This window comes from Melospiza georgiana, chromosome 28 (genome assembly GCF_028018845.1).
Source record: "Melospiza georgiana isolate bMelGeo1 chromosome 28, bMelGeo1.pri, whole genome shotgun sequence".
Taxonomy (NCBI): Eukaryota; Metazoa; Chordata; class Aves; order Passeriformes; family Passerellidae; genus Melospiza; species Melospiza georgiana.
Window position 1 is genome coordinate 1,972,391 of NC_080457.1, and position 23,162 is coordinate 1,995,552.

The following is a 23,162-nucleotide window of genomic DNA, read 5'->3' on the forward strand; positions in this document are numbered from 1 at the left end:
GGGCCCAGCGTGCCACGGGCACAGGCGGGCGCCGGGGTGAGGGGGGCGATGCCACGGGGACCCTCGCTGCGAGCTGGCATCTGCGGCTCCTGCAGAACGCTCGGCTCCGTCCCCACCCTCAGCCGGCAGCCGAGAGGCGATGGCGAGGGCCTGGCACGGGATGGGCACGGCACAGGCGCTGGCAGTGCCCCCTTCGGCCGCGCCGGCCATGTCCCCATGGCCACACAGCCGTGCCAAGGGCCCTCCAGCCTGTGGCACGGCCCCACACGGGCCTTGGCACCCTCTGGGCACACGCACGGCCCTTGCACGCTCACACACTCAGTGATGCACCCAGGGCTGAGCCCTCGTGGGTGCCAACCCCACGGTGCTGGTGGCGAGGCCCGGCTGTGCCACGGTGCTGCCAGCGAGGCCTTTGTCTGCCTGGCACCTCCTCAGTGCTGTGCCACCCTGCGGCCTCCAGATCTGTCCCCAGCACAGGCACTGGGCACCCAGAAATGGCTGCTGCCCTTTTGGTGGGCACCAGCAGGGCCACAAAGCGCAGTGGCCCCAAAAGCCACCTCCCATCACCCAATGCCACGTCCTGGATCTCTGTGCCCACAAACCCAGTGCCAATGCCATGTCCTGGATCTCCTCTGTGCCCACAAACCCGGTGCCAATGCCGTGTCCTGGATCTCCTCTGTGCCCACAAACCCGGTGCCAATGCCGTGTCCTGGATCTCCTCTGTGCCCACAAACCCGGTGCCAATGCCACGTCCTGGATCTCCTCTGTGCCCACAAACCCGGTGCCAATGCCATGTCCTGGATCTCTGTGCCCACAAAGCCGGTGCCAATGCCATGTCCTGGATCTCCTCTGTGCCCACAAACCCAGTGCCAATGCCACGTCCTGGATCTCCTCTGTGCCCACAAACCCGGTGCCAATGCCATGTCCTGGATCTCCTCTGTGCCCACAAACTCGGGGGTCAGGACCTGCCTGGTGTGAGGGCTGGGGACAGGGACAGGGTGCCACACACCAGCACGTGCCAGGCGAGGGTGGCACGGCCGTGACGTGGACACGGTGACAGCAATGGCAGTGCCCACACCCAGACAAAGGGCTGGCCGTGCCCGGCCGCCAGGGGCATCAGCAGTGCCCATTGCCCCCGTGCAGGTGCCAGGGCTGGATGTGACAGAGGGGTCACTGTCCCCCTCTGATTGTCACTCACGGCTGTGCCCCAGCAGATGGCAGGGCCCACCCCACCCTGCCAGGCGTGGCACCGACTCCCGGGCATCCTCCTGGCACCAGGCATCCCTTCCCTGTGGCACCGATGGGCTCCCTGTGCTGCTGCCACCCCCGGTGCTGACCCGCGGGGAGCCCACCCTCACCTGGCACCTGTGCCACTGCAGAGCCACCTCTGGGCGTGTCCCCTGTGCCCTGCCACGCTCCCCAGCCCTCGGAGGGTGGCACAGCTCAGGTGCCAGGGCAGGGAAGCCATCGGTGCCCCGGTTCCTGGCATCAGAATTATGGCACAATGTGGGGGGACAAATGGGGACGAGGGGGTGACAAAGAGTGGCTGAGGTGGCTGGGATGGGGACAGGGATGGGGACAGGGATGGGGACAAGGATGGGGACAGGGATGGGGACAAGGGTGGGGACAAGGATGGGGACAAGGGTGGGGACAATGATGGGGACAGGGATGGGGACAGGGATGGGGACAAGGGTGGGGACAGGGATGGGGACAGGGATGGGGACAGGGATGGGGACAGGGATGGGGACAAGGGTGGGGACAAGGATGGGGACAAGGATGGGGACAAGGGTGGGGACAAGGATGGGGACAGGGATGGGGACAAGGGTGGGGACAGGGATGGGGACAAGGATGGGGACAGGGATGGGGACAAGGGTGGGGACAGGGATGGGGACAGGGATGGGGACAGGGATGAGCACAAAACCCTGGTCCAGGATGGGGACAATGATGGGGACAAGGATGGGGACAGGGATGGGGACAGGGATGGGGACAGGGATGGGCACAAAACCCTGGCCCAGGATGGGGACAAGGATGGGGACAGGAATGGGGACAGGGATGGGGACAAGGATGGGGACAGGGATGGGGACAAAACCCTGGCCCAGGATGGGGACAATGATGGGGACAAGGATGGGGACAGGGATGGGCACAAAACCCTGGCCCAGGGTGGGGACAATGATGGGGACAAGGATGGGGACAAGGATGGGGACAGGGATTGGCACAAGCCACTGCCCAGGGTGGGGACAAGGATGGGGACAAGGGTGGGGACAGGGATGTGGCACAAACCCCTGGTCCATGTAAGGACAGGGATGAGGCGCACGCTCCTGGCCCAGCGTGGGGACAATGATGGGGACAAGCACGTGGCACAAGCCCTGCCCAGGGTGGGGACAATGATGGGGACAATGATGGGGACAAGCATGTGGCACAAGCCCCTGCCCAGGGTGGGGACAATGATGGGGACAATGACGGGGACAAGCATGTGGCACAAGCCCTGCCCAGGGTGCCCATCACAGCCTCATCACAGCCCGTGAGGGCAGGGTGGGCTCACCAGCACGCGCGGCGCTTGGAGGGAGAAGAAAGTGGCGACATGAAACGGGGAGAGGAGATGAAAGGGCAGCAGCGAGATGAAAACCCAAAGCTCTGCCTCGCTGGGTGCAGCGGGCAGTGCCAGCACTGTGCCACACAGAGGGCAGCAGTGGCATCCCAGCGCTGTCCCCGTGCTGTGCCCTCCACCGTGGCCTGTGGTGGCAGGGCCAGCCCCATCCTGCTCCTGGCGTGGCTTTGGGGAGGGGATTCACCCACAGGGATGTGGCACCTAGGCTGGGTGAGCAGGGTGCCACCTGCAGGGTTCGGGGCTGGGTGAGCAGGGTTTGGGGCTGGTTTGGGGCTGGGTGAGCTGGGTGCACCCGCGGGGTTTGGGGCTGGGTGAGCAGGGTTTGGGGCTGGTTTGGGGCTGGGTGAGCAGGGTGCCACCCGCGGGGTGTGGGGCTGGGTGAGCAGGGTGCACCCTCAGGGTTTGGGGCTGGGTGCACCCACAGGGTTTGGGGTGGGTGAGCTGGATGCCCTGCAGGGTTTGGGGCTGGTTTGGGGCTGGGTGAGCAGGGTGTACCCGCAGGGTTTGGGGTGGGTGAGCAGGGTGCACCCGCAGGGTTTGGGCTGGGTGAGCAGGGTGCCACCCGCGGGGTTTGGGCTGGGTGAGCAGGGTGCCACCCGCGGGGTTTGGGGCTGGGTGAGCAGGGTGCCACCCGCAGGGTTTGGGGCTGGTTTGGGGCTGGGTGCACCCACAGGGTTTGGGGCTGGTTTGGGGCTGGTTTGGGGCTGGGTGCACCCACAGGGTTTGGGGCTGGGTGAGCAGGGTGCACCCACAGGGTTTGGGGCTGGGTGAGCAGGGTGCCACCCGCAGGGTTCGGGGCTGGTTTGGGGCTGGGTGAGCAGGGTGCCACCCGCGGGATTTGGGGCTGGTTTGGGGCTGGATGCCCCGCAGGGTTTGGGGCTGGTTTGGGGCTGGATGCCCCGCAGGGTTTGGGGCTGGGAGCGCAGCTGGGGCAGAGCTGAACCCAGGCCAGGCGCGGTTTGGGGAGCAGGGGTTTGGGGCTGGCGCTGCATTTTGGGCGGGTTTGGGTGTGGAGGCCGGGCAGGATGGCGCAGTGACCCCAGGGCTCTGCTCCTCACCCCACTGACGTCCCCGTGTGCAGGGACCCGCTGTCCCAGCGCTGCCACCTCTGCTCCCTGCTGGTGACAATGACCCCGCGTGTGGCCTCGCTGCCACACTGAGGAGTTTGGCCGAAACACGAAGCTCTTTCCTCCTCAAATTCCACCCTCCACGTCCCTTCCCTCCCTCCCTGGCTGCATGGGGGGACCCAGCGATGGCTCAGGGGACACAGGGAGGGGACACGGGAGCAGGTCGGCACTGGCACAGCCGGGTGCTGGGTGGTGCCAGGACACGGCTGGGTGCCAGCTGGGCCCGGGTGGCTCCGGAGGGACCCGCCCGGAGCGAGTTCCCAGCCCCGGCGTGCCGATGTCACCGCGGGCCGGGCCGCGCTGTCCCCTGGCGGTGTGGCACGGGGGGTGATGCCAGCTGTCCCCTGTCACCGCTAGGGTCCCTGCCGGCCCTCGGCGAGGCCCGGGCGATGGATCCGGCTCCGGCATCTCCCCGCGAGCGGCGGCGGGGGGGAGGCGGGGGCCGCTGCCAGATGGAGCCGGCTCCGCGCTGCAATATTTCTGGGAGGTGAAGGCTGGGGAGAGATGGATGCGCTAACGTGAGCCGGGAATGTCACTGAGGGGAGGAGAGCAGGAGCTGAGCCCGTCCCTGTCCCCGTCCCTGTCCCCATCCCTGTCCCCGGCCTTGTCCCCATCCCTGTCCCCATCCCTGTCCCTGTTCCTGTCCCCATCCCTGTCCCATTCCTGTCCCCGGCCTTGTCCCCATCCCTATCTCTGGTGTTGTCCCCATCCCCGTCCCCATCCCCATCCCCGTCCCCATCCCTGTCCCCATCCCTGTCCCCATCCCTGTCCCCATCCCTGTCCCATCCCTGTCCCCATCCCTGTCCCCATCCCTGTCCCCGTCCCTGTCCCCGGCCTTGTCCCCATCCCTGTCCCCATCCCTGTCCCCGTCCCTGTCCCCGGCCTTGTCCCCATCCCTGTCCCCATCCCTGTCCCCGTCCCTGTCCCCGGCCTTGTCCCCATCCCTGTCCCCGTCCCTGTCCCCATCCCTGTCCCCATCCCTGTCCCCATCCCTGTCCGATACCTGTCCCTGTCCCCATCCCTGTCCCCATCCCTGTCCCCATCCCTGTCCCCATCCCCATCCCTGTCCCCATCCCCATCCCTGTCCCCATCCCTGTCCCCGGCCTTGTCCCCATCCCTGTCCCCATCCCTGTCCCCCATTCCTGTCCTTATCCCTGTCCCCCATCCCCATCCCTGTCCCCATCCCTGTCCCCGGCCTTGTCCCCATCCCCGTCCCCATCCCTGTCCCCATCCCCATCCCTGTCCCCATCCCTGTCCCATCCCTGTCCCCATCCCTGTCCCCATCCCTGTCCCCATCCCTGTCCCCATCCCCATCCCCATCCCTGTCCCCATCCCTGTCCCCATCCCTGTCCCCATCCCTGTCCCCATCCCTGTCCCCGTCCCTGTCCCCGTCCCTGTCCCGGGTCCCTGCAGCAGCTCCACCCTCTGAGGAGCCAAACTGGGGCAGATTCCAGGCCGAGGGTGAGCAGGGCATGGGGAGGGGTGGGTGGTGCCCTGCCTGTCCCCGTGTCCCCAAATGTCCCCGCAGTGGTGACAGTGCAGGGTCAGGGGGGGCTCTGGCTGGGCTGGCATCGGGAGCCTTTGGGGAACTCCTTCCTCTGCTCCAGAGGAGGATGAGGAGGGGCTGTGGCAGCCCTGGCGCTGAGCTGGGGCTGCTTCACCCGCTGCTCCAAATTCCTGCTCATATCCCCCACCTGTGTCCCCAGTCTGTCCCCTTGATCTGTGTCCCCAACCTGTGTCCCCAACCTGTGTCCCCAACCTGTGTCCCCTTAATCTGTGTCCCCAGCCTGTGTCCCCTTAATCTGTGTCCCCAGTATGTCCCCTTGATCTGTGTCCCCAACCTGTGTCCCCTTAATCTGTGTCCCCAGTATGTCCCCTTGATCTCTGTCCCCAGTATGTCCCCAGCCTGTGTCCCCTTAATCTATGTCCCCAGCCTGTGTCCCCAGTCTGTCCCCTTGATCTGTGTCCCCAACCTGTGTCCCCAGCCTGTGTCCCCAACCTGTGTCCCCTTAATCTGTGTCCCCTTAATCTGTGTCCCCAGCCTGTGTCCCCAACCTGTGTCCCCTTAATCTGTGTCCCCTTAATCTGTGTCCCCAACCTGTGTCCCCTTAATCTGTGTCCCCAGTATGTCCCCTTAATCTGTGTCCCCAACCTGTGTCCCCAACCTATGTCCCCTTAATCTGTGTCCCCAGCCTGTGTCCCCTTAATCTGTGTCCCCAGTATGTCCCCAGTCTGTCCCCTTAATCTGTCCCCAGCCTGTGTCCCCAGCCCGTGTCCCCTTAATCTGTGTCCCCTTGATCTGTGTCCCCAGCCTGTGTCCCCTTAATCTGTGTCCCCTTAATCTGTGTCCCCAACCTGTGTCCCCAATCTGTGTCCCCAGCCCGTGTCCCCAGCCTGTCCCCCACAGTCACACACACCCCCCAGGGACCTGCCAGGTGCTTTTTAAGCCCCCCGTTGTTAATTAGGAAAGCAACACCTGGGAATTGCCCAGCGGGAACCTGCGGCTGCACAGGGGCTGGGGACAGGTGATCACGGGGTGGGGACACGGGGATTTGGGGTGGGGACACTGAGGATTTGGGCTGGGGACACTGAGGATTTGGGGTGGGGACACTGAGGATTTGTCCCCTGTGCCCACACTCCTTTGTCACCCGGTGTGCTCACCCCTGCTGGGGTCAGATGTCCTTTGGGGACAATGTGGGGCTGGCACAGGGAAGGCCACCCCAGGGCTGCTGAGGTGACAAGGCCACCCCGGTGATGTCACAAAAGCCTGTGACGTCACAGCTGGCCTGTGACATCACCAGCCTTCAGGAGTGGCCACAGCAGCCTCTCCGTGCCCGCTGTCCCACGCTGGCAGTGCCACCCGTGTGGGCGCAGCTGGGTGGGTGCTGTTGGCAGTGTCCCCAACGCCCCTGACCGGTGCCAGGGCCCGGCACTGGGGGCACACGGGGGTGGTGGGCGCTGCCCACAGCCACAGCTCCCCCTCCATCACCCCCATCTCCCTCGCCTGCCCCCCAGAACCAGGCACGGGCAGCCTCTGAGCGTGCCAGGCCTCAGCCTGAGGGGCGAAGGGACACCCGGGGTGGCACCAGCGACAAAGGGCCGGGCTGGGGGTGCCAAGCCCCACCCTGGGGGTGTCTCAGGTCACATCCCTTGGGGACAGCTCTGCTGTCACACAGCTCAGCTGCCCCCCCACAGCACAGGGCACCCCAAGGTGGGACATCCCAACCCCCGGGGACATTGGGGACCCCCACCCACCCTCGGGTCCTTCAGGGAGGAGCAGCCCCCCCACCCCAACCCCGATGTGTGTGAGTGTGGGGTGTGGGGGGGCTGTCAGGGAGCGGATTTGGGGAGAGATGGGCAGGGTCTCCATGGCGACAGAGCGCGATGACGACAGTCGCCATGGCGAGGCTGCGTGGCCCGGCCCGTTGCCATGGCGACGCGCTGGCACTGCCAGTCGCCATGGAGATGGCCGAGGGATGGAGCGGTCCCCACGGTTCAGGGATGGGGTGGCACGGCGGGGAAAACGGGGCGTCCGGAGCGCTGAACCCCACAACCCTGCCCCGTCCCGCGCCTCCCGGTGCCACCGCCTCGTGCCCGGTGCCACCTCGTGCCCGGTGCCAGCGCCGCCGCCGCCGCCCGGGATCGTTTTCACGAGGCTTTTCCACTCCAGTTCACACTCCCATCTGACAGGCCCAACTTCTCATTTTCAGAGTAATCACTCCACTGCACTAATTGCACATGCAAATATGCAAATTCGTATTAATTAATTACTATACTAATTAGTTCTGTGGTATTTGCGAGTAATAAATCATTCGGAGGGAGCGGGAAGCTGGAGACCTGGCCCATTTACACTTCGCATAAAAATTTAATAGGCGCTCCGGCTGATCCGGGACAGCCGTGCCACCGTGCTTAAAGGCACAGAGCTGGACTGGCACGGCGTGGGGGGCACAATCCCCCCCGGGCCGGGCACGGAGAGGGCACCAGGGAGGGCAGAGTGGGCAGGGAAAGGTGAAATTGGGGAGAAGGGAAATTGGGGAGAAGCGAAATTGGGGATAAGAGAAATTGGGGAGAAGAGAAATTGGGGAGAAGGGAAATTGGGGAGAAGAGAAATTGGGGAAAAGAGAAATTGGGGAAAAGAGAAATTGGGGAAAAGAGAAATTGGGGAAAAGAGAAATTGGGGAAGAGAGAAATTGGGGAAAAGGGAAATTGGGGAAAAGAGAAATTGGGGAAAAGGGAAATTGGGGAAAAGAGAAATTGGGGAAAAGAGAAATTGGGGAGAAGTGAAATTGGGGAAAAGAGAAATTGGGGAAAAGCAAAATTGGGGAAAAGAGAAATTGGGGAGAAGCGAAATTGGGGAAAAGAGAAATTGGGGAGAAGCGAAATTGGGGAAAAGAGAAATTGGGGAAAAGAGAAATTGGGGAGAAGTGAAATTGGGGAAAAGAGAAATTGGGGAAAAGCAAAATTGGGGAAAAGCGAAATTGGGGAAAAGCGAAATTAGGGAGAAGGGAAATTGGGGAGAAGCGAAATTGGGGAAAAGAGAAATTGGGGAGAAGCAGCGGGGAGGAGGAATAGGGGGATGTGAGGGGAGGGGGATGGATGGGTTTCCTTGTGGGGAAACTGAGGCACGGAGGATAGGGTGGGGGGACCCTCTGCTGGGGGTGTGGGGGTCTCCTCTCACCCCTCCTGGCACCCAGGTGTGGGGGTGCCCAGGGGGTCGCCCTGCTTGGCAGCTGGGGTGGCTCTCAGTGGGCACACTGGCATGGTGACCGTGTCTGAATGGTGGCACTGCCTTCAGAGAGGCATTGTGAGCACATTGGCACTGCCACCAGACAGGCACTGTGACATCACTGGGATTGTGACCACATTGGCACTGTGACCTCACTGGGCACTGTGACCTCACTGGCACTATGACCACATTGGCACTGCCACCAGACAGGCACTGTGACCACATTGGCACTGCCACCAGAGAGGGACCGTGACCTAACTGGCACTGTGACCATGCCAGAGATATGGCACTGCCACCAGACAGGCACAGTGACCACAGTGGCACTGCCATCAGAGAGGCATTGTGACCACATTGGCACTGTGACCACAATGGCACTGTGACCACACTGGCACCATGATCATGCCAGCACCATGACCACAACCCCACTGGGCACAGTGACCACATGCCACCACATGCCAGCACGGTGACCACGCTGCCACGGTGACCACTGTGGCACTGCCACCACACCAGCACTGTGACCACATTGGCACCAGGACCAGACTGGCACTGCCACCACACCAGCACCATGACCATACTACCAGGGTGACCACATTGGCACTGTGACCACTGTGGCACTGCCACCACGCCAGCACCGTGACCACATTGGCACCAGGAGCAGGCTGGCACTGCCAGCCCCGCGCCAGCCGCTCCCCGCTGCCACCTTGGGGGATTTTGCGAGCCTTTAATTGTGGTAAGCACAGATTAATTAAGCAGCGATAAACACAAACCCATGCATTATTGATGAATAAGGGTGAGTTCAGGTTGGTGTAATTAAATCTAAAGCTCAAGCTGCCCATTGTTAAGGGACAAATTACATTACTATCGTGACACGTGTCGGGCCGAGGGGCGCACGGCCTGGCACCTCCACCCACAGCCCCCCAGAGAGGGGGTGGTGGGCAGCGATGGGCACCCCGCAATGCCAGGGCAGGGCGTTTTCCATCCTGGATCCGTGTGCGGCGAGGATGGGGACAGCAGAGATGGGCTGGGGGGCACTGCGGGTGGCACACACGCAGGAACACGCCTGGCACACGCACGTGCAGATGTGCATGGCGCTGGCACACACACACACACACCAACACACGTGTGCCCATCCCTGGCACACACACACACACACACACACACACACACACACGTGTGCCCATCCCTGGCACACACACACACACACACACACACACACACACACACACACACGTGCCCATCCCTGGCACACACACACACGTGTGCCCATCCCTGGCACACACACACACACGTGTGCCCATCCCATCCCTGGCACACGCACACACACACACACACACACTCACACTCACACGTGCCCATCCCTGGCACACACACTCACACACACACACACACACTCACACACTCACACTCGTGTGCCCATCCCTGGCACACACTCACACACACACACTCACACTCACACACTCACACACCATCCCCAGGCTCCTCCTTCCCTGCTCCCTCCTCCCCTTCCCAACCCCCCCTCACCGCACCCCCGCAGCCCCCCCTGCGCCACCAGAGCCCCTCCGTGTCCCCCGTGCCCCCCCTGTGCCAGGCACCGTGCCCGTGCCCCCTCCCCGCCCTGCCAGCCCCGGGCTGTCCCCGTTCAACCCCCTCGGGGACACCCCCACCCCCCCTTGGGGACAAGCGACAATGACCCCGGGGGTGGGGGGGGGCTGCGGGAGAGCGGCGGGCCCGGCTGTGCCCCCCTTGCCCGGCGCGGGGTGGGGGTGCCAGCTGGAAGCTATTTATTAACCAGTCATGGTTAAATTGGTTTATAAATTAACAGATGTTTTAACTTTATTCTTTCTTCTGGGAATGGAGGCTGTGCTGGCGGCCGGGACCCAGCCCGGGGGGGGTCAGGGATGGGTTGGGGGGAGCGGGGAGGGGAGACCCCGCCTTGAGCCCACCCTGGCGGGGCTCTGTGGGGCGCCCGGAGGAGATTTGGGGTGGTTTTGGGGTGCCAGCTCGGCAGGGAAGGGGTGGGAGGGGTTTTAGGGGGTAAACCGCGTGCTACAGGTGGGTAAACTGAGGCACGCGGTGTCCCCCCCTCAGGTAGAGGAAACCCCCGGGCTGCCTCACCCCTGCACCCCTTCCCTGGAGCCCCCCAAATTTGTCCTCCCCGCGTTCCCCCCTTCATCCTCCCCTCAAGGTTTTACCCGTTCAGGGCCGGGCATACCCTGGCACCGGGCTCTGCGGGCATGAACCCTCCCCAAACATCACAGCCCCTGCTTGGGTGGGTGCCCCAGGACCCCCCAGTGCCCCCAGAGCCCCCGATGCCACCCCTTGGGGTGGGTGTGAGCCTTGGCACGGGACCCAGGACCCCTCAGTGCCCCCAGAGCCCCTGGTGCCACCCTTTGGGGTGGGTGTGAACCTTGGCATGGGACACAGGACCACCCAGTGCCCCCAGTGCCACCCTTTGGGGTGGGTGTGAGCCTTGGCACGGGCCAGCCAGGGCGGCTCCAGCCGCGGCTCCGCTCCGGCCACGCCGTGCCAAAGCCCTTGAGCCGCTGCCCAGCCCACGCGGCCGTGCCAGCCCCGGGTGGCCGTGCCAGCCTGGCCATGCCAGCGCCGCCGGTGACATCTGCCACGGCGGGCACACAGCGGGCACACGGCGCCGCTGAGGGCACCAGGAGCGGGCACAGCCCGGGGGGTGCAGCCCCCCCTGCCCGCCCTGTTGGGGGGGTTCAGGGGTGCGACCCCTCCTCGGTGAGCTGGGGACACGGCCGGGTGTGGGGACACAATGTGGGGACACAATGTGGGGACACAATGAGGGGACACAGCCAGGTGAGGGGACACAATGTGGGGACACGGCCGGGTGTGGGGACACAATGTGGGGACACGGCCGGATGTGGGGACACAATGTGGGGACACAGCCAGGTGAGGGGACACAATGTGGGGACACACTGTGGGGACACAATATGGGGACACAATGTCGGGACACAATGTGGGGACACAATGTGGGGACACAATGTCGGGACACAATGTGGGGACACAATGTGGGGACACCGCCACCCCTGTCGTGCCAGCTGTGGGGACACAATGTCCCCCTCATCCTGCCGAGAACCCGGGGACACGGCCCCTACTTGTGTCCCCACACTTTTTCGGGGTTACACACCACCCCCACACCACGCTAAAAAACATGGGGCTGCACCCCCTCCGTCCTGCCTCAGTTTCCCCACCGCACCCCCGAGCAGGGCAGGGGGTGCCCCTTCCCCAGCCCCCCCATGCACCCCCATTTAGGGAACGTCCCTCCCCACTCCGCAGCCCCCCGGGGAGGGTTCCCGGCAGTGAAAGGGTTAAACCCCCTGCACACACACACACACACACCCCCCGCCCCCTCGGGCTCCCACGCGTGCTCCGCTCCCACGCGTGTTCCCACCGCCGGCACCCAGGGGAGCACCGGCCCCCGCTGCGGCTCCCGGGGGGCGGCTGCACCCACGGGGGGGTCCTGGGGTGCGGGGAGGGGACACCGGGGGGGGAAGGGCACTGAGGGGGGGTCCCGGCACCCCCCGCCCATCCAGTGGCCACGCCCCCTCCGTGCACAGGCCCCGCCCCCCCTCCCGGCACTCACCCTTGGGCCGGGCGATTGTCCCCACGACGCGGTGTCCCCGCAAGGCCCTGGCCCTGCCGTGTCCTGTCCCCGTGGCACCCCGTCCCTGCAGCGCCACATTGTCCCCGGCACACCCTGGGACACTTAATCCTCGTGGGACTGTGTCCCCATCCCCAGCACACCGTGTGCCCACCATGTCCCATCCCTGGGGCACTTCATCCTCATGGGACACTGTCCCCATCCCCGGCCCACCGTGTCCCCACCATGTCCCATCCCTGGGGCATTTCATCCTCATGGGACACTGTCCCCACCACGCTCCATCCCCAGCACACCCTGTCCCCACCATGGGGACACTTTGTCCCCATGGGACACTGTCCCCATGCTGCTCCATCCCCAGCACAGCCTGTCCCCACCACGCTCCATCCTTGGGACACTTTGTCCCCATGGGATCGTGTCCCCACCATGCTCCATCCCTGGGGCTCTTTGTCCCCATGGGACACTGTCCCCATGCTGCTCCATCCCCAGCAAACCCTGTCCCCACCATGTCCCATCCCTGGGGCACTTCATCCTCATGGGACACTGTCCCCATGCTGCTCCATCCCCAGCTCACCGTGTCCCCACCATGTCCCATCCCTGGGGTTCTTTGTCCCCATGGGACACTGTCCCCACCATGCTCCACCCCCCAGCCCACCCTGTCCCCACCACGCTCCATCCTTGGGACACTTTGTCCCCATGGGATGGTGTCCCCACCATGCTCCACCCCCAGCACACCCTGTCCCCATGGTGGCCCATCCCTGGGGCACTTCATCCTCATGGGACACTGTCCCCACCACGCTCCATCCCCAGCACACCCTGTCCCCACCACGCTCCATCCCTGGGGCTCTTTGTCCCCATGGGACACTGTCCCCACCACGCTCCACCCCCAGCCCACCGTGTCCCCGCGCTGTCCCACCCCCAGCCCACCGTGTCCCCACCACGGCGCTCTGTCCCCACCCCGTCCCCACGTCCGTCCATGCCCACACCCTCCGTCCGTGCCCAGCGCGCTCCTCGGTGGGCTCAGGCTCCTCTCTCCGGTGCCCGCTGCCGGGGGGCGAGCGCTTCTTGCCTCACCCCGCTGCTATTTTTACTCTCTCCGCGGGAGGATTCGCTGCCGCAGCTCCGCGCAGCCCCCGCGGCACCGCGGCACGGGCACGGGCACGGGCACGGGCACGGGCACGGGCACGGGCACGGGCACGGGCTGGGTGCCCACGGTGCGCCTGTCCCGGCGGCAGGCGAGGAGCGGGGCCATGTGTGCCACACGTGTGCCTGGAAGGTGCCCCCCGTGTTGCCGGCACCCCCGTTCTCCCGTGCCACTCTGCAGGTGCCACCCGCGGGTGACGCTGCGTGGGCGCGGGCGCGGGCGGCGCCTGCCGATCCCGGGGGGCTGCGGGTGCCGGCGCTGCCGCAGCGCACGGAGGGGAGGGGAGGGGGCCCGGCCACCCCCTCACACGGCGTCTTCGTGGGTGGGAGAAGCGGGAACAGCAGCGGGATGGAGCCCGGGAACCTGTTGCCATAACGACTCCCGGTCCCGGGATGGGGACGGTGCGCGGAGCCTGGCACGGGGACACGCGTGGCGACAGAGGGACTCCTCACCTTGTCCCCAGGTTTTGGTCTCCGTGAGGACACCGAGCTCTGCTGGCGCCTGATTTGTCCCCACCCGGGTGCTCGCTGCGCACAAGTTTGTCACCCACGGCCAGGTTTTGTCACCCACAGCCAGGTTTTGTCACCCAGAGCCCGGTTTTGTCACCCACAACCAGATTTTGTCACCCACAGCCCGGCTTTGTCACCCACAGCCGAGATTTGCCACGCAGACCCAAGATTTGTCTCCCAGAGCTGGACTCTGTCACCTAGAGCTGGCCTTTGCCACCCAGAGGCAGGATTTGCCACCCAGAGGCAGGATTTGCCACCCAGAGCCAGGATTTGCCACCAGGGCCGGGCTGTGCCGTGTTTTGCCGCGTGGTGCCGGGCGGGCGGGCGGCTGCTCCATGGCTCGGTGCCACCCGGGTAAATATTTTGCTGGAGCGGTGGCTGCTGGCCCAGGGCCACCCGCAGCCGTTGGAGCACCGGGAGATCCGGGGGACGGAGCCAGTTCCCAGCTCCCCCTTCCTCGTTCCTGCTCTTCCATCGACACCGCCCCGGGACATCCCAGCAGGGGACGAGCCACCGCTCCGGCTGTCCCCGCTCCAAGGGGACCCCCCGGTTGTGGCCCTGTGGGGTCGGGAGAGGTGCCCTGGGTGTCCCCCGGTCCCTTCCTGGCAGCTCTGGTGCCCTGAGGGATGAACCTCCCCTGTGCCATGGGGAACATTTTGTGTCCCTTGGGATTTTCCATGGGGGAAATCTCCAAAAAAACTGGGGAAGAAGCGGGGCAGGTTGGGCACAGCCTGGGGTGAAGACGCAGCCCCTGCACCCCCAAATGCCGGGGGCTGCAGCTGGGGGTAGGGCACGCTGGGGATGGGATGTTTGGGGAGTCCCCACGGATGTCCCCTCCAGAGTGGTGGCCCTGTCCTGTGTGGCACAAGCCGGGTGGGGGCAATTTTGCCGCTGCTCACACAGGGGTGGGAGCTGCTGTCCCTCTGTCCCTCTGTCCCCTGTCCCCACACCTCTGGGGAGACTCAAGGGACAGGGACACGCACGGAGCCACCGTCCCCGTCCCAGCGCAACCGGCCGTGGCAGGTGGGGTCCCCCGCGGCAGGGAAGGGGTTAAGGACCCCCCCCCCAGGTTGGCTGAACCCCCTGGGGGGCTCCCCAAGGGCTCATTACCGCGGCCTCAGCCCCCCTGCCCGGGGAGGGGGGGATGAATAATTCAGCTCCTGGTAGGAAGACGTGTCCTCCCTCCCTCTCCTTCCTCCTCCTCCTCCTCCTCCTCACCGGCTCTGCCTTCCCCACCTCCCGCCACTCTCATTCCTCGCCGTACCGAGCCTCGGGTGCCACGGAACTCCGCTCGGTAGCGGTGTGCCAGAGACCCCCCCCCGCCCCCCGGCCCCCGCCACCGGCTCCGGTGACTCCCGGCCAAGGCCATGGACCCCAAGGAGCGCAAGAAGATCCAGTTCTCGGTGCCCGCCCCCCCCAGCAACCTGGACCCCCGCGCCGTGGAGATGGTGAGGGGACAGGGGACGGGGGACAGGGGACGGGGGACAGGGGACGGGGGACAGGGGAGCCCGGGGGTCTCCCCTCTTGTCAGGGCAAAGCGCCGCCCGTGAGCCCGGGGCGAGGAGGGACCCCCGGAATGACCGCGCGGGACGGGAGGGGGACACGGAGAGCCCCGGGGACAGCGGGGACGGGATGGGGACAGAGTGGGACGGGAGGGGACAAAGGGGATTGAACCGGACAAGGGGGGGACGGGAGGGGACCGGGAGAGCAGGACAAGGGGGATCGGAGGGGACAAGGCAGGGATGGGACAAGGGGGATCGGAGGGGACAGAGGGGACGAGGCAGGGGATGGAAGGGACAGAGGGAATGCGTTGGGACACAGGGGATGGGACAAGGGGGATCGGAGGGGACAGGAGGGACAGAACAGGACTGGGAGAGCAGGACAAGGGGGATCGGAGGGGACAGAGGGGACAAGGCAAGGGATGGAAGGGACAGAGGGGATGGGACAAGGGGCAGGTGGGAGGGGACAGAGGGAAGGAGGGGAAGGATCCGGGGGAGATCGGAAGGGACAGAGGGGACAACAGGGAGGCGGAGGATGGGACCGGCAGAGCAGGACAAGGGGGATGGGAGCGGGCAGGGCATGGGACGGGAGGGACAGAGCGGACGGGACAGCGTGGGGGACACAGAAAGGGACGGGGACAGGACTCGAGAGCTCCAAGGTCCCCGCACACGGAGAGTTGTGCCAGGGGGACGGGGACAGGGATGAGACAGAGGACAGGGATGGGATGAAGGGGACAGAACCCGCCGGGAGTCAATGCAGCCACCCCTGCCGGTTGTCCCCGATCCGAGGGGACATCCCCAGCACACGCCGGAGCCGGAGCCCCCCGGAGGAGCTGGCCCGGGGCTGGGACACACTGGGGACACCGCGGGGACCCCGCGCCGGGCGGGCTGGTGGCCCTGCACCCACAGGCGCACACACACGGGCACACACGTGTCCCTGGGGCACAGGGGACAGGGGACTCGGGGCGGTGACACCCCGGATCTGTGCCCCAGATCCGCCGGAGGAGGCCCACGCCGGCCATGCTCTTCCAGCTCTCCGAACACTCGTCCCCAGGTGAGCGGGGCTGCCACACGGGGCGGGGGACGGTGGCAGGGATGGGACACGGTGGCAGGGATGGGACACGGTGGCAGGGACGGGACACGGTGGCAGAGATGGGACGCGGTGGCAGGGATGGGACACGGTGGCAGGGACGGGACACGGTGGCAGAGATGGGACGTGGTGGCAGGGATGGGACACGGTGGCAGAGATGGGACACGGTGGCAGGGATGGGACACGGTGGCAGGGATGGGACACGGTGGCTGTCGTGGTGTCTGGGACGGGACACGGTGGCAGGGATGGGACACGGGATGCAGTGTCACCTGTGGAATGGGATGTCCGGCAAGGAGGGCACGGGGTGTCACACACGGAAGGGGGTGGCACGGAGGGGCAGGGTAACCCCTGGAGGGGGGGTCCATGTCCCGCTCACCTTTCTCCGCCCGTGTCCCGCTCACCTTTCTCTCCCCGGCGCCGCTGCTACAGAGGATGAGAACCTGCCCTACCAGGTGAGTGGGCGCCGGGACCCCCGACACGACCCCGCTCCCTGTCCCGTGTCCCCCGGGGGCGTTATCGGCGCCCGGAGCTTATCGGCTCCTTCCCGGCACGGGCACACGGCGCCGGGGACGGGGACACGGGATGGGGACGTGGAGCCGAGCCAGGCTGGGCGGTTTGTGCCGAGCAGCGCGTGACCGTGGCGGGGTCACCCCCGCGGTGTCCCCAACGCCGTGTCCCCAGTGCCACCCCCAAACACGAGGTGTCCGTAACGGGGTCGCCATCGGGGGCAGCCCAAAACCTCGTCCCCAAGGCAGTGTCCCCATAATGGGGACCCCCAGTGCCACATCCCCGAGGCAGTGTCCCCAGTGCCACATCCTCATGGCAGTGTCCCCCATCGTGGGACCCATCCTCATGGCAGTGACCCCATAATGAGAGTCCCCAATGCCACGTCCTCATGGCAGTGTCCCCATAATGGGGGTCCCCAATGCCACGTCCTCATGGCAGTGTCCCCATAATAGGGGTCCCCAATGTCACATCCTCATGGCAGTGTCCCCATAATGAGAGTCCCCAATGCCACATCCTCATGGCAATGTCCCCATCGTGGGACCCATCCTCATGGCAGTGTCCCCATAATGGGGGTCCCCAAAGCCACATCCTGATGACAGTGTCCCCAATGCCACGTCCTCATGGCAGTGTCCCCATAATGAGAGTCCCCAATGCCACGTCCTCATGGCAGTGTCCCCATAATGGGGGTCCCCAATGTCACATCCTCATGGCAATGTCCCCATCGTGGGACCCATCCTCATGGCAATGTCCCCATAATGGGGGTCCCCAATGCCACGTCCTCATGGCAGTGTCCCCATCATGGGGGTCCCCAATGCCACATCCTCATGGCAATGTCCCCATAATGGGGATCCCAATGCCACATCCTCATGGCAATGTCCCCATCGTGGGACCCATCCTCATGGCAATGTCCCCATCATGGGTGTCCCCAACACAGGATCAGGGTCCCCATGCAGGGGTCCTGAGGATGGTGTCCCCAATATCCCATCCCCAATGCAAGGTCCCCACCTCAGGGTCCCATCACGGTGTCCCCAGCGCCACATCCCCCCTGCAGGCTCCTCATTTCCGCGGATAGGGCGGGTGTCACCCCCATGGTGACACCCCCATCGCAGCCCCCACCTCACCGGGGGGTCCCCGGCTCTCCGGGGGGCTTCGGTGACCCCCGTTGGGGACACCGGGCCCCCCCATCCCGACGCCTGTCCCCCCGCAGCGCTCGGGCGAGGGCTGCCTGCTCAAACCAAAGAGGACCAACCCGTGTGCCTACACCCCGCCCTCGCTCAAAGGTACCGCCCGCGGGGACGGTGGGGACACCGCGGGGACAGCCCGGTGCTCCCGGTGGCCCCGGTGACACCGGCGTGTCCCCAGCCGTGCAGCGCATCGTGCAGTCCCACCTGGAGAGCGGCATGGGCGGCGGGGACAGCTCCGACGGGGAGCCCGATGATGGCTGCGACCCCGACAGCGGCCTCGAGTCTGGTGAGGGGACATGGGGACACGGGGAGGGGACTGTCAGAGCCCAGGTGGTGTGGGGACATTGGTGCCAGAGCCTTGGGGACACAGGGACGTGGGGAGGGGGATTCTGGAGCCCAAAGAATGTGGGGACATGGATGCCAGAACTTTGGGGACATGGGGACATGGATGCCAGAGACTTGGGGACATGGGGAGGGGGTTTCTGGAGCCCAGGGGGTGTGGGGACATTGGTGCCAGAGCCTTGGGGACATGGGGATGGGGATTCTGGAGGCCAGGGAATGAGGGACATGGATGCCAGAACTTTGGGGACACAAGGACACGGGGACATGGATGCCAGAGCCTTGGGGACACGGGGACACGGGGAGGGGACTCTCAGAGCCCAGGTGGCGTGGGGACATGAAGAGGGGGATTCTGGAGGCCAGGGAATGAGGGACATGGATGCCAGAACTTTGGGGACATGGGGACATGGATGCCAGAGCCTTGGGGACATGGGGACATGGGGAGGGGGTTTCTGGAGCCCAGGGGGTGTGGGGACATTGGTGCCAGAGCCTTGGGGACATGGGGATGGGGATTCTGGAGCCCAGGGAATGAGGGACATGGATGCCAGAACTTTGGGGACACAAGGACATGGGGACATGGATGCCAGAGCCTTGTGGACATGGGGAGGGGGATTCTGGAGCCCAGGGGGTGTGGGGACATTGGTGCCAGAGCCTTGGGGACATGGGGACAGGGATTCTGGAGCTCAGGGGACACTAGGACATGGGGACAGGCCTCCCAGGGCCCAGGGGATGTGCGGACAGGCATGGCAGAGCTTGGGGACACAGGGACATGGGGACAGGGGTTCTGGAGCCCAAGGGATGTGGGGACATGGGGAGGGGGATTCTGGAGCCCAAGGGGTGTGAGGACATTGGTGCCACAGTCTGGGGGACACAGGGACACAGGGAGGGGGTTCTGGAGCCCAAGGGATGTGGGGACATGGATGGCAGAGCCTTGGGGACACGGGGATATGAGGAGGGGGATTCTGGAGCCCAGGGAATGAGGGACATGGATGCCAGAACTTTGGGGACACGGGGACATGGATGCCAGAGCCTTGGGGACACAGGGACGTGGGGAGGGGGATTCTGGAGCCCAAAGAATGTGGGGACATTGGTGCCAGAGCCTTGGGGACATGGGGACAGGGATTCTGGAGCCCAAGGGATGTGGGGACATGGGGAGGGGGATTCTGGAGCCCAGGGGGTGTGAGGACATTGGTGCCACAGTCTGGGGGACACAGGGACACGGGGAGGGGGTTCTGGAGCCTAAAGGATGCAGGGACATGGATGGCATAGCCTTGGGGACACAGGGACACGGGGAGGGGGTTATGGAGCCTAAAGGATGCAGAGACATGGATGGCATAGCCTTGGGGACACAGGGACACGGGGAGGGGGTTCTGGAGCCCAAGGGATGTGGGGACATGGATGGCACAGCCTCGGGGACACAGGGATGGGGATTCTCAGCCCAGGGGATGTGGGGACACGGGGACAAGAACCCCGGGGTACACGGGGACAGCATTGCTGAAGCCTGGGGGACACGGGGACGTGGGGACGGGGGTCACCATCCCCTGTAGCCCGCGGGGACAAGGCCAGGGCTGGCACACGGGCTGGCTGCCACGCCGTCCTCGCTGCCCACGCGTCCCTGTCCCCCGCGGGGCCGGTGACGCCAGCCGGACCCCCGGCCGCTGCGTGACGCGGTGCCGGTGCCATCCCGGTGCCTCCCCGGTGCCGCGCGTGCCTCGCCGTGGCCCGGGCTCATGGACCCCCGCCCGGGCAGCCCCGGGGAGCCAGGGCAGAGCCGAGCGCAGCTACTTCCCCGCCGGGCTGAAGGCGCACAAGCGGAAAGGTAACGGGGATGGGGACAGAGAGGGACCGGGATGGGAGGGGACAGGCGCGGCAGGAGGGTGGGGGTGACGGGGGGACAGTGGGGTGGCAGCGGGACAGGGATGGTGGGGGACAAGGGTATGAGGGTGGCAGGACAATTGGGACAGCAGAATGGGGATGGCAGGAGGGTGGGGGTGATGGGGGACAGTGGGACGGCAGAGGGATGGAAGCAGGACAGACACAGTGGAGGTGATGGCGGAGATGGGAGGATGGGGACAGCGAGGGGACAGGGTGGTGGAGGGATGGGGGACAAGGATATGGGGGTGGCAGGAGGATTGGGGTGGCGGGGATACACAGGGACAGCGAGGGGACAGAGTGGGGGAGGGCTGAGAATGGTGGGGGACGAGGATATGGGGGTGGCAGGAGGATGGGGACAGGGTGGTGGAGGGGTGGGGAAGGTGGGGGACAAGGTGGCAGGAGGATGGGGACAGCAGCACGGGGATGGCAGGAGGATGAGGATGGCGGGGACAGTGAGGGGACAAGGTGCTGGAGGGATGGGGGACAAGGATGGGGACAGCAAGGAGATGGGGTGGTGGAGAGGTGAGGATGGTGGGGGACAAGAATTTGAGGGTGGCAGGACAATTGGGACAGCAGGATGGGGATGGCAGCAGGAGGATGGGGATGATGGGGGACAGTGGGACGGCAGAGGGATGGAAGCAGGACAGACACAGTGGAGGCGATGGCGGAGACGGGAGGATGGGGACAGCGAGGGGACAGGGCGGTGGAGGGATGGGGGACAAGGATATGGGGGTGGCAGGAGGATTGGGGTGGCGGGGATACACAGGGACAGCGAGGGGACAGAGTGGTGGAGGGCTGAGAATGGTGGGGGACGAGGATGTGGGGGTGGCAGGAGGATGGGGACAGGGTGGTGGAGGGATGGGGAAGGTGGGGGACTAGGTGGCAGGAGGATGGGGACAGCAGCACAGGGATGGCAGGAGGATGAGGGTGGCGGGGACACGGGACAGTGAGGGGACAAGGTGCTGGAGGGATGGGGGACAAGGATGGGGACAGCAAGGGGATGGGGTGGTGGAGAGGTGAGGATGGTGGGGGACAAGAATTGGAGGGTGGCGGGACAATAGGGACAGCAGGACAGGGATGGCAGCAGGATTGGATGATGGTGGACAAGGATGGGGGGGTGGCAGGAGGATTGGGACAGCAAGGGGACAAGGTGGTGGAGACTTGGGAATGGTGGGGACAAGGATATGGGGGTGGCAGGAGGGTGGGACAGGGTGGTGAAGGGGCGAGGACGGTGGGGGACAAGGTGGCAGGAGGATGAGGACAGCAGGACAGGGATGGCAGGAGGATGGGGATGGTGGGGACACACAGGGACAACAAGGAGGAATGGGGGACAGGGACATGGGGCTGGCAGGAGGATCGGGACAGCAGGACAGGGTGGTGGAGGGATGGGGGACAAGGATGGGGGGTGGCAGGAGGATGGGACAGGGTGGTGGAGGGGTGAGGATGGCTGGGGACAATGTGGCAGGAGGATGGGGACAGTGAGGGGGACAGGGTGGTGGGAGGATGGGGACAGCAGGACAAGGATGGCAGCAGGATGGGGATGGCAGGGACACACACACATGGACAGCCCGCTCACTCTCCGGGGACACCGGGCGGGCACCGGGGCTCGGTGTCGCGTCCCCGGTGGCACCGTGCCGCTCCCCGCAGGCGGGCAGAAGGTTTCCTTCGCCGGCGGCATCGACGAGCGCGAGGAGGACCTGAAGTCGCTGACGGTGTCCGAGATCCCCGAGGACCCCGAGGGCGCGGAGGGCGACGAGGACGAGCCGGGCCAGGAGCAGGACGGTGGCACCGGGGGTACGTGGGGGGGGTTGGGGGCTGTGCCCCGCTCCATGCCCGCTGTCCCCGGTGCCACCGCGCCGCTGAGCCCGCTCCTTTCCATCGGCAGAGCGGCGACACGTGGGCTTCGCCGAGGTTCCCTCGCGTCCCATCGGCACCGAGCGCCACTCGCCCACCTTCCCGCTGGGCACCAGTTAGCTGGCACCGGGCACCGGGCACCGGGCACCGGCCCCGCCCGGCCCCGCCGGCCCCCGCAGCTTCGCCCGTGCCCCCCGGCTGCCTCCCGCCCGCTGCCTGCGCTTCGCCTGCCGTGCGCCCTGTGCCGCGCCGTGCCGGGCCGTGCCGGGACACGCCGGGACCCCCGCACAGCCCCGGCCGCCCCCTCCCACCCCCCGGCTGCCGGTGATGGAGGAACCGGGGATGGGAGCCCCGGGGGCTGGCGGCCCCCCCTGGCTGCTGCCCCCCGGCCCCGAGCGAGCAGAGCCCCCCGCCCGCAATAAACGGCTGTACAGAGGGTGCCGAGTGGTTTCGGGGGGCTGGGGGGTCTTTGGGGGGGGGCGCCCCATGAACACCCCTCTGTTCCATAGAATGGTTTGTCCCGAGCCCCACTGATCGCCCCCCATATGGGGAATGGTGTCTTCCAGCCCCATGGATACCCCCCTGTCCCATAGGGAATGGTCTGTCCCGAGCCCCCCCGTCCCACAGGGAATGGTCCGCCCCGAGCCCCACTGATCCCCCCCCCCCCATGCGGGGAATGGTGTCTCCCAGCCCTATGGATTCCCCCTCCACTACCACGCAATGGTCTCTCCCAGCCCCACGGACACCGCTCCACTGGGGAATGGTCTCTCCCAGACTCCAGTGCACACCCCCATGGGAGGACAATGGTCTTTCCCAGACCCACTGCACACCCCCATGGGGGGACAATGGTCTCTCCCAGACCCACTGCACACCCCCATAGGGGGACAATGGTCTCTCCCAGACTCCACTGCACACCCCCAAGGAAGGAAATGGTCTTTCCCAGACCCACTGCACACCCCCATGCGGGGACAATGGTCTCTCCCAGACCCACTGCACACCCCCAAGGAGGGGAATGGTCTCTCCCTTGGTCGCCCCATAGACACACCCCCGTCCACACAGGGATGGTTTTGCCCTCACC

The 23,162-nt window shown here is 65.8% G+C and overlaps 1 protein-coding gene across 1 annotated transcript; it reads left to right on the forward strand.

Moving 5' to 3' along the window:
• The first annotated feature begins 15,048 nt into the window (after nt 1–15,048).
• PPP1R1B (protein phosphatase 1 regulatory inhibitor subunit 1B) lies at nt 15,049–22,298 on the forward strand. The gene is made up of 8 exons (XM_058041677.1): nt 15,049–15,184; nt 16,229–16,289; nt 16,755–16,777; nt 18,040–18,112; nt 18,195–18,302; nt 20,106–20,174; nt 21,878–22,024; nt 22,116–22,298. Exons 1-8 carry the CDS (start codon nt 15,104–15,106, stop codon nt 22,202–22,204), a joined length of 651 nt encoding a protein of 216 aa, XP_057897660.1. The 5' UTR covers nt 15,049–15,103; the 3' UTR covers nt 22,205–22,298.
• Nucleotides 22,299–23,162: the final 864 nt, after the last annotated feature.

What these genes read in the sequence shown, in the direction of transcription:
- PPP1R1B (XM_058041677.1), top strand. Translation starts at nt 15,104, where the DNA reads ATGGACCCCAAGGAGCGCAAGAAGATCCAGTTCTCGGTGCCCGCCCCC. An exon ending in CGACAGCGGCCTCGAGTCTG is followed by an intron (nt 18,303 to 20,105) that starts GTGAGGGGACAT and finishes CCGCCCGGGCAG; the next exon opens with CCCCGGGGAGCCAGGGCAGA. An exon ending in GCAGGACGGTGGCACCGGGG is followed by an intron (nt 22,025 to 22,115) that starts GTACGTGGGGGG and finishes TTCCATCGGCAG; the next exon opens with AGCGGCGACACGTGGGCTTC.